Source organism: Asparagus officinalis, chromosome 6 (assembly GCF_001876935.1).
Source record: "Asparagus officinalis chromosome 6, Aspof.V1, whole genome shotgun sequence".
NCBI classification, from domain to species: Eukaryota; Viridiplantae; Streptophyta; class Magnoliopsida; order Asparagales; family Asparagaceae; genus Asparagus; species Asparagus officinalis.
In genome coordinates this window covers 25868951-25879938 of record NC_033799.1, presented here as the reverse complement: position 1 = coordinate 25879938, position 10988 = coordinate 25868951, and the positions used below count along the sequence as shown (strand labels likewise).

The following is a 10988-nucleotide window of genomic DNA, read 5'->3' as shown; positions in this document are numbered from 1 at the left end:
AGTAGGAATGAAATGCTCATTTCCAATTTTCATTTAGGGTCCGTTTGGTTGGTTTCCTAAAATTAAAGAAAATAAAATCGGTACAAGGAAATCAATAAAATAATATTTTTATCCATTTTCATCCCTAAAACTCACCCACAACATCTAATAAAATATTATTTTTATCCTCCAACTCATCTCATTTCATCTCCTTTCTTACCTTTAAAAATAAATCAAACACAAGAAATGTGTCACATCATCCAACTCACCACATCTAATCTCATTAAACATTCCTTTCCATCCATTAAACATTCCTTTCCATCCATTTCCTAAAAATCACACACATCATCTAATAATATCGTGACAACTCATCTCATCTCATTAAACATTCATTTCCATCAATTTCCTAAAAAAAACAAGAAATTGATTTCCTTAAGTATGTGTCACATCATCCAATAATATACCTCCAACTCATCGCATCTCATCTATTTTCTTATTTTTAAAAATGAACCAAACACAAACAACCTCAAAACATCATTCAATAATATATCTCCAATTCATTTCCTTATTTTTTTAACCAACCAAACAACTTCAAAACAATTTTTTTTTTTTAAATCACTCACATCATCCAATAATAAGGTGACAACTCATCTCATCTCATCTCCTATTCTATAATTTTCTTCCTTTTTAAACCAACCAAACAACCTCAATTATTATAGGAAATAGGTTTCCTATTATTTGATTTCCCAAATTATTTTGCGAAACGAACAGCCCCTTATGTACACCAAACATGACACCATTTTTAAAACTAAAATGGTCATTCCCACTTTTCCTACATTCCCACTTTTTTGTGCTAATGGACATTTCCATTGAGCCGGTACGGAATGAATGTTCCTGAGAATAAAATTAAATTAAATATCAAATATGTCATGATTTCTTTTTAATTACCCATATCAAAAGTAAAATGAATTTTCATCCTCACTTCATTACTAATCGCATTGAAACGTGAGAATTAAAATAAGTATCCTATTCTCGCACTCATTCCATACCATTCTCTAATTTATTCTATTCTCAGTTGATCTGATTCTCGTGTGCTAAAAGAGGCATACGGGAACGGTGGTGGTTTAGAAAAGTATCAAAATTTAATCTCATTTTTAGCCTAATAAAAACTGGGCATAACCCAGTTTTTACCATTAAAAAAAGATTCAAACCCGTGTCGGGTTCAGTCCTGACTCAGCTTTAAGCTGAGTTTGCCAAATACACCCTCAGATAAATTGTCAGTCGCTGATTTTCTAAGTGAAGAAAACAATGATAACTAGTATTTCTAACCAATATCAAGATTTCAGTTTTTCTTATCACAGTGATTTGTGACATAAAAGATTCTCAAGCATATGCTGAAAAAGAGTCTGTTGGTATTTTCTGTAAATTATTTGTAGTTAGGCATGCTGCTTACGTGACTCACACCAATATCAGTATAGTACAGTATCGGTCATGTAGACATTTACATCATAATTTGTGACACGAGGGAACAAATCAACCATATTTACCCTAAATGTAAAAAGCAATTGTCACTATTTATTGTTTCTAATCTACACTATGCTAATAAAACAACTATTACTGATTGCAGTAACACAACATGCATAATAATTTCTACATTATTCCTCTTGTATGTCCGTAAATCGTAACTTTATAGCTTCCTATTATTATCCATATCTAACTCATGTATAATTTAGATAGTTTATTTTTAAAATACTTAGATATATGCATTTTTTAGGACAAAATTTTGAAATAGACTTTTTTCAAAAAATTTTTAATCAATTTCAATCTACTTGTAAAATATTTATCAAAATTGATCAAATCTCAACCACGTTAGCAAAACTTAGTCGATTTTGAAAAAAAAGTATAAACTTCACGGAATTAGCAATTCCGTAGAGTTAAGTTGTGTGCTAGATTCTACAAGATTTTCAAGGGCTGTAGAGTTTACGATTTTTTTTTAAAATCAACCTAGTCTCAGCCAGCCAGCGTGACAGAAACTAGGTCTATCTTGATAAATATTATAAAAATAGGTTTATTTTATAAATCTTACTGGGATTAGGTCTAATTCAAAATTTTTTCTGCATTTTTAATTTCTAACAAGCATTTTGAATAACATCTAGTTTACAAAAAGGAAATATTTTTTTCTTCAAAATGGCTACAGTTTCCACGTTCGAAAGGATAAAATGCCACGTGGCAGCCCGTTGGCAGACACCACCGCGCGCGCAAAGGAAAAGAGGGGAAAAAAAAGGGAAAAAAAGTAAGAAGGAACGGAATAAAACCCCAAATATCCCTTCTCTCTCTATCACCGATCGAATATTCCCTTTCTCTCTCCTCCGCATATTCTCTCTCTTTCTCTCTCCTCCGCCTCCTCCTCCTCTATTATATCACCGTCTCCCTTCTCCCTCGATTCTTCCTCTAACCGTCAAAAAGACATTTCTCCAATTTTGTAATTGAGAACTAAATTAGGGTTCCGATGAAGTTCGGGAAGAGCCTGAGCAGTCAGATAGAGGAAACCCTACCCGAGTGGAGAGACAAGTTCCTCTCCTACAAAGACCTCAAGAAGAAGCTCAAGCTCATCGCCGCCGGCGGTGATCGTCCGGCGAAGCGCGCCAAGACCGCAGCCGGCGGTGGCTACGAGGTCACGAGGGAGGAGGAGGAGTTTCTGGGGTCACTTGAGGACGAGCTTGAGAAGTTCAACGTGTTCTTTGTTGAGAAGGAGGAGGAATACATCATTCGGCAAAAGGTGAAATTTTTAGGGGGGTTTTGAGATATTTTCGCCAAATCTCTCTGTTTCGAAAGAAGTCCACAAAACTCAACATCATGTAGAGATTTTCTGTATTTGTTATGCCCTGTCAAAGGTTCAGAATGAACCATTGAACTTTGCACGTTAAAATTGATTAGATTGGGCAATGATATCTCAAAAACCCCAAATTTTTATGTGCCAAAGTTGTTATGTTTGTGCTTCCGTTGGGTTTCTGTGGATTTGAGCTGACACGGTGGGCTGTGATTTGGTTGCAGGAGCTGCAGGAGCTGGTGGCGATGGCGATTCGAGAATCGAAGGAGGAGCTGATGAAGGTGAGAAAGGAGATTGTTGACTTCCATGGGGAGATGGTTCTTCTTGAGAACTACAGTGCTCTCAATTATACTGGTAAAATTTGCTCCGACTAGTGACTTTGTCAGTGAAATTTTGCTATGACCAGTAATTTTATAGATATCATCTTGCCAAGTCTTAGCATGCAGGAAAATTTGAGCTGAAAAGCTTTGATAGTGGTACATAATCATGTTAGTTTCCTTAACGACCTTTATTGATTAGAATTTACCATGAAAGTTGAGAACTGTGATATAGTTGAAGAACAGTGATTTGTATATGCTTGATTCTTGAACTCCTACCTCGATGGCTGCATCCAACATTTTGACAATTTTGTCAAGGAGGAGCTTGGGGGCATATTCGCACTAGCTTTCAAATGAAACTAGCAGGCGCACGCTGGTAATATGTTTGACTATGACAGCAGTACCGTCTTCGAATCCTTTGCATCCTCGGTTGTATTTAAATACAAAAAACCTGCGACATGGGTCCAATAACATCTATTCTATTCTTTTTATAGGTACCACAATGACGAAATTTCTTATATAACTTATGCGAATAAATTTTACTTCTTGTTTCTCACAATTCGCGGTAGACAAATAACTTGCATGGGGCCCACATAAAGAAGTGATGTTATTCGATTCTAATATTCCCTCAAAGACCCTGTTGTTACTAAATATCAGAGTGACTCTGTACCTTGTCGATAATTTACACGCACGACAAGTATATCGTGCACACATCATGTGGTGCGCACGTTATTGTCATTGTCAAACATCTTACCATAAAATTGGATGTGTAAATTATGTGCACACATACACATAATTAGTTTATATGTACTTGAATTCTAGAACTCCAACCTGGTCACCATCAGGCAACTCACGCAATAGGAGACAGATCAAGGGGTTATGTAGTCATGCTACTGGCATGTTTAACTGATCATAATCATCGGTGATAATGTTCTGGTTCATGTTCGAATGTAATATGGTTGGCCAAATGCACTTTAAGAAATAGGTGGATAGTAGCCAGGTTTCCTCTTGGGAATATCTCAAACATAAGAGATGATTCTCCAATTATTATTGTATTAGGCGGTGGATTTGGGATTGTGGCGTGGAATTTTAGCCTTACATCTAACAGTGAGCATGGCCCACCAACTTTCTAATAAAATCCATCAACTAATTAAGAGCAAGTTGGTCAGGTGTTTGATTATGGTAGGAGTAGTTATAGATTCAAATCTTGAAAGAGGTGCCAAAAGGAGAAATTTTCTCCCCTCTGGGTGTTATATTTCCCCCCTACGAGTTTAGCATCCAGGAGGAAACGTTTTCTCCTAGTTTGATGTCACATTAGCACTGTGAGTCAATGACTTCTGCAAACCTAATGTATCAGTGTGTATTTCTCTTGGGAACATCTTCACTTCTATGAATGAGATAAGCAGGAATAACATGTGTCCCTTGTATTTGGAAGTCTTGTTTCATTCTTTTCCATATAGGGAACTCGAATACAAAAGTTTTTGCTTGTGATGGAGGGAGTTGTAGGTCCAGAGTTACTTGAGCATGTTTAAAGATTTTCCTCCTAGTGAAGGTGATGAGATTTATCTGTCTTCTTCATTCAAACCTAGAAGGTCTTAGGCTTTAATTGACTTTAGTCTGTAATTTAATTTAACATACAAGAAGTAGTGAAAATATGTAGAAACATTGAAGTTTTGGTTGATTGTTCTTACTCCAGCTCTATAGCTACCTGAGCACGATGCTTATTACTTTCTGTTTACTTTCATGGTTATGCTCATCTTCCTTGGTCTGTGAATAGGTCTGGTGAAGATTTTAAAGAAGTACGACAAGAGAACCGGTGCACTGATTAGGCTACCCTTCATCCAAAAGGTTCTTCAGCAGCCATTTTTCATCACTGATCTTCTATACAAGCTTGTGAAAGAATGCGAATCCATGCTGGATCACCTCTTCTCTATAAACGAACCTTCAAGCTCTCCCAAACACGAAGAAGAAGATGAAGGCAACAACAGTGGCGAGAATCCATCAAAGCCACCAAGATCCTCATTGGTCAGTGAAGAGTTCCCAGATCTCGATGAGATCGAGTACATGGAAAGCTTATACATGAAGAGCACAGTCTCGGCCTTGAGAGTCTTGAAGGAGATTAGAAGCGGAAGTTCAACAGTTAGCGTGTTTTCTCTGCCTCCATTGAAGACCAGTAAAGCTGAGGAGAGAATTTGGGATAAAGTCCCTGTGGTAGAACAACTTGCAAAGTAACCATGTGAAAGATTTGCCTTGCGATTTGTCATCAAGTCTCCTGTATCCAATCGCAACTAAGTTGCTGATATTGTAGAAAGGGTACTGATGCTATTTTCTTTTTTGTTGTTGTTTACGGTTATATCTCACGTTTTACTTGTATTCGGATGTACACTATCAAAATCTTAATATAACTATCACATGCACTTTTGATCTTTAAAATTTGAATGGCTAATTGTTTTTCTTGTTTCTTTGAACACTGAGGCTTGCTTTTTGTTTCATTGCATTCAGTAATTCAGTTTGCGTTGGGTTTATCGGTGATTTCATTAAAATAAGGAAAAAGGTGCATATGATATGTTCTTTGCTTCATAAAGAATAGTCGATCTCAATTGTCATTGACCAAATAGTATTTTATGTATAATGTCGGTAGCGTAAGAGGATATCCAGGAGTATGTTTTTCTATGCTAATATCGTAATTATCTTGCCTTTGAGTAGTCGTCTCAGGATGCGAGTATAGTCGAAACTACTTATTTCTCCAGAGTTGAACATGGTTTCCTTGCAATTTTTATGTACAAAAAAAAAAAAATTCCCATTTTAACTCACATGATTCGTTGTTCTAAAAAATTGTGGCTGGAAGTGAGACTGTGAGGACCAATCCTTTTAATACAGTACTTTTAGGAAAGTTTGATCTCCTTTTCTCGAGTGAGACCTACCTTGCTTGTTTCACTACTTAAATGCGGGTCACTTCGAAATTTGGGCATAGATAGATCCATTCTGGCCCACAAAAGCATCCGAAGTATGGGAAGGCGTCTAATTAGTCCCACATCGATGATAAGGCTACAGTTGAGAGCCTTAATATGGCAACGTTCTTTACCCTTTATCGTCTCTTCGGAGACATCTGATAAAATTGGAACGATACAGAGAAGATTAGCATGGCCCCTGCGCAAGCGTCTCTTCGGAGACATCTGATAAAATTGGAACGATACAGAGAAGATTAGCATGGCCCCTGCGCAAGGATGACACGCACAAATCGAGAAATGGTCCAAATTTTTTTTGCAATCTCGCCGGTGATATTGCGACCCTCGAACCCTAGAATCTTCAAAAATCCCCCCCCAAACTTCGTCTATTGCGATCTTCAAACCCTAGAATTTTAAAATTGCCTCGTAAATTAGGTGAAGAGTTCTCTTTTCTGGTCTATACCCTAATACTGGTGAGCACCCTCTTCATTGGCTCGATCTAATTTGAGTAACCGCTGTGATAATTTTATGCTCACGGCCTAAATCTAGTTTTTTATATTTTCTGAGAATTGAATGCTTGATGTTATCTTCATCCTGGGACAATTCTGGTATCGTCAGTTTTGGTTATTTACTTCAAATTTAAAAGTCTTTGATGCTGAGAATGCTGTCTCCACTCCTTATTTTTGCCTCAATAATTTCTCTGATATACAATTAATCATAGTTTTTTTTTTGTAGAAAGAAAACCTCATTGCTGCTGCCAATCCCAAAAATTGTATTTGCAGTGAATACTCGACAGGACGCAGTGCTTGCTGTCATGGATCAGTGGCGGTTTTGCACACTGAAGTATTTTTCATCACGTTCTGTTCCTTTAGAATTCTTGTATGTACTATTCTTATGTTTCCTCTGTCTTTGCATTTGTCAATTGTTAAGTCTACCTTTTAGTTTTGCATCGTATAGTAGTGTATGTACACTGACTTGCTGACCTACTGACGCCACTTAGAAAAGTTTGCACCAATAGTATTGAATTGTGTGCTCGACACGTCAGATATTCATTTTGATACATCCTACAAATGTTAACTTGTTCTGGGCTTCCCAAAAACATACTATTAACCGGCCACATAAACGAACCACTGCCTAAGTAAGTCATGAAATGAATGTTGAAACATTGAAATTTACATTCTATTTTATTGTAGATGCATTGCACATTTATAATTTGTTCAATATCTTAATGAAGAATACGATTCTCCGGATTTCCAAAAATATAACATAAACTGATTACGTTAATCAACCACCGACTAAAAAATCATCAAATGAATGTCTGCACATTTAAATTTATAATTCTATTTTATGCAGACACATATCATTTATATAATTTATTCAATATCTAAAAGAAGATTGCAATTGTTCAGGTGACTATTAATGAGGATAGCTTGCAAAAATTGCATATATTGTAGAATATTCAGCACTAATACTCAGAGACGTGTAATTTCATCATGCTGCATCTGTTACGTATTGCATCCTAACCTTTTGTGCTTTGCTTTATGTGTGTACCCATATCAGGTTCAATCGTTGTTGTTGTACATGCATACCTATATTGTTTTTGTATTATATATAGCCATATTATATTCTCACTTTTTAGTATTTATTTTATGTCTACCCATATCAGATTGAATCCTTATTGTTTAACACATACAACAGATACATACATTGTGTCTGTACTATGTACTACCCATATCCTTGACCATATTTCACAAGAATCTTGAGAATGGAAACCAAAGCTTATACTCTTTACATCACATGCACGCTATAAAAATATAGTTAGAACTGGCAATAAACTTCAAGTTACATACACATATCAATGCAAGTACAGGATGGGTTAGCCGTGGGTTTAAGTTGGAATTTGGGTTACTTCTAGTCCGCATTTGGTTAACAAAGACTACCCATGCTCGGCACAAACTTATGTCAGGTCAAATTTGCTCCCGGTACCCATGCCACATTTTCAAATATTGTTTTCTAGTGGTTAATAACCGACCCCTTCTAATTGCACTCCCTAGTTCCTTGTGACAGTGGAACCATCTGCGGGTGATAAATTTATTTGATATATATCATTAGTTCATAAATCACTATATTAAATTGTTTGCAAAAATGGTTCTTTGATATAGAAGCGTGGTAAATTTATTTGATATGTATCATTAGTCCATAAACCACTATATTAATTTGTTCGCAAAAATGGTTCTTTGATATAGTACTAGCCGATAGGTTTCAATAGGTTCAAGGGGTCCTGATTCAATTATTGCCATTAAAGTTTCAGTATGTCTATTTTACCCCACTAATTTTTTTTGAGAAAGAAGTTTGGTACACTTACCCTTTGTTGTTTTATTAATAAGAATCTAACCAAATATCTCAAGTAACAATAAAACAGCACACAAGGAAATAAAACTAACAAAGCCAAGGACAGGTCAAAGCAGAATACAGTCAGCAATGGCTCTCTTCAAAGATAGAGCAAGAGTCAACATATACCATGTTCCTGAATCCCAAAAGAAAGAACCGGATGGGTCAGATCCTAATTAGTGTCCCTCAATGACACAGTCCTGTTTCACTCCTTGATCCCCACTTATTTCTGCCATTTCCATATGATGTTTGCTCGAGATACATTGTGAGCCAGAACCTACCCGTCGAAACTTTTGGATGAAATTGATTACATGGAGAAGAGTTAGTACTTAGTAGAAAAAAGTAGAAAAGGACTGATTTTTTCGTTGAGCCATCGTGCGTGCTAACATGTTCACAACTTCACATATATGTTTTGCATTCAGATGCACACACCATTGGTCAAACAAATTGCTTTTTCTCCTGATGCGCTCTTTACAACTTCATAGCCAAAGGCGATGCTGACCCAACCATCAGCCAATCCTTCTTGCCCCGACTCCGATCCCTCTGCGGCCAGATCCGCTATGCCTTTGGGCATGTTGCTCTGGACGCTGGAAACGTGACGGATTTCAATGCGAGCTACTTCAATAATCGGAGGGATGACAGGGTGTGCTGAAGTCCGATCAGAGTCTCTGGGAGGATGCCACGACACAACATACTGTCTGGAATTATGCTGGGAACATTAGAGAGTTGCTTGGTTTGAGGATTAGCTATGATTTCCCGAAGGCCATGGTCAAGCAGCATGGGGGTGAATACTGGGAAGCAAGGGGAAGTTAAAAAGAAATATTCCAAGTTTAACTGAGAAGATGCGAGTATTGAATAAGAGATTGGTTGTCTGAGATTCCAGTTTATATTGGGAAACTTTTGGAATGTCTAACTGGTTACATAATTAAGATTTGCTAACCTTTCATTGGTACAAGGGAGCCATAATATAAAGCAAATAGTATACAGGTGGATACATGTTATATTAGGGAAAAAGGTTGCACACTTATTATTATTATTATTATTATTATTATTATTATTGTTTGGCTTCTTGGTTTGCAAATACCATCATCATCTTTTATTTCTCCACATCTGAGTATGATGTCTTTAATGTACGCATAAATCCATTCCAATTAAGCAAATGCCTGCTTCGTTCTTCTGAAAAGTTAATACTGGAAGTTATTGTTGCCGTAATGGAGATACCATGATAACAAATAATCTTATTATAATTTTTCTATAAGAATAACCTTTCACTAAAGGGGGCCTAATTGCTTCCTGGTATGGTTTTAATTCTCTTCTATGGCGTCTCCGATAAACACTGGTTGAATAAATAGTCCTTCAGGATTGAGCACATACCAACTCCAGCAAATAGAAGGATAATTTGGGTCAACTTCTGATTTTATCCCACATCATCTGATTTCATGATGTTAATAGTTTTATTATTAAAACCTGTGCTTAGCAGGAGTGTCCCTTGGGAAACATCGGATAACACAGGAAGGATACAGAGAAGATTAGCATGGCCTCGCGAAAAGATGCCACGCTCAGATCGACCACTGCTCCAAATTAGTTTTTGCCAATCAAGCAGGTGATGTTCAAACTTCAACATTAGAATTCTCATTTCCAAACTTCAACACTAGAATTCTCATTTCTTTCCCCAATTTTGATCATAATTTGAGGGAGGGATTCTCATTTACCGGTCGAAGACGTAGGTTGGGCAAGCATTCTCTCATGGTTGTGCTTGTAATTTGAGTTATGCATCGCGATTATTGTATGCTAACAATCTAAATTAAGTATTTTGTTGCTAAGAATTTATATCTTGATGCTGATACAATTCTTTATGATAATTGTCACGTTGATTGTGTACTTCAAATTAACCCTCTTTGATGTTAAACAAGATGTCTTCACTCTATATTTTAGCCTAAAGTTTTGCTGTTAAATGATTCTCTATGAGGTCAGTATATTTTCGCCTGAGAGTGAATACAACTGTTCTTAAGTTTTCCCCCAAGAAACCCCATTGCAACAACCAATCCCAAGTGGTTGACAAATTATAATTGTGGTACATTAATAGAATAGGTGCTATCCAAGTTACATGTAAAATTTTCATCCACGGTTTAGATATTTGCAACAAATAGTGGATTTGGGCTCTTCTTATTGATACCAAATCTTGGTTCCCATAATGTGTTTAGTTTATTTGAATGTCTATGTTAGTTTGGGGGTGGATACCAACCTCCATGTCCGGCGAGGAGCTCCGACGAGCTCCGACGAAGCTCGAAGCCCAGGCGAGGTTGTCGACGACCTGACGCAGGCGAAGTCGACGGAGAACCCCCAGGTGAACGCTGACCTGACCTTGGCGTTTTGACGGCTCGAGCTCTGCGTTCGCCTCCCCCTTTCAGCTCTGCGTTCGTGCGAAGATGGCGTCGAAGCGACCTCTGCCTTCGGCTCGAAGCTGGCGTCGAAGCGACCTCTGCGTTCGTGCGAAGCTGGCGTCGAAGCGGTCGCTGGCCC

The 10988-nt window shown here is 37.2% G+C and overlaps 1 protein-coding gene and 1 long non-coding RNA gene across 3 annotated transcripts; both read left to right on the top strand.

Annotated features, from left to right (window-relative positions):
• On the top strand, positions 2380 to 5572 carry LOC109845132 (SPX domain-containing protein 1-like). Its single transcript, XM_020414343.1, has 3 exons — positions 2380 to 2758; positions 3034 to 3163; positions 4904 to 5572. The coding sequence occupies exons 1-3, from the start codon at positions 2489 to 2491 to the stop codon at positions 5356 to 5358; spliced, it is 855 nt and encodes a 284-aa protein (XP_020269932.1). The 5' UTR covers positions 2380 to 2488; the 3' UTR covers positions 5359 to 5572.
• LOC109844806 lies at positions 6293 to 10333 on the top strand. 2 transcript variants are annotated; one of them, XR_002248121.1, is made up of 3 exons: positions 6293 to 6547; positions 6810 to 6953; positions 9946 to 10333. It is a non-coding gene; the product is annotated as an uncharacterized LOC109844806 (long non-coding RNA). The 2 variants fall into 2 exon arrangements; XR_002248122.1 differs by lacking the exon at positions 9946 to 10333 and adding an exon at positions 8951 to 9930.

What these genes read in the sequence shown, in the direction of transcription:
- LOC109845132 (XM_020414343.1), top strand. Translation starts at nt 2,489, where the DNA reads ATGAAGTTCGGGAAGAGCCTGAGCAGTCAGATAGAGGAAACCCTACCC. An exon ending in AATACATCATTCGGCAAAAG is followed by an intron (nt 2,759 to 3,033) that starts GTGAAATTTTTA and finishes ATTTGGTTGCAG; the next exon opens with GAGCTGCAGGAGCTGGTGGC. An exon ending in CAGTGCTCTCAATTATACTG is followed by an intron (nt 3,164 to 4,903) that starts GTAAAATTTGCT and finishes GTCTGTGAATAG; the next exon opens with GTCTGGTGAAGATTTTAAAG.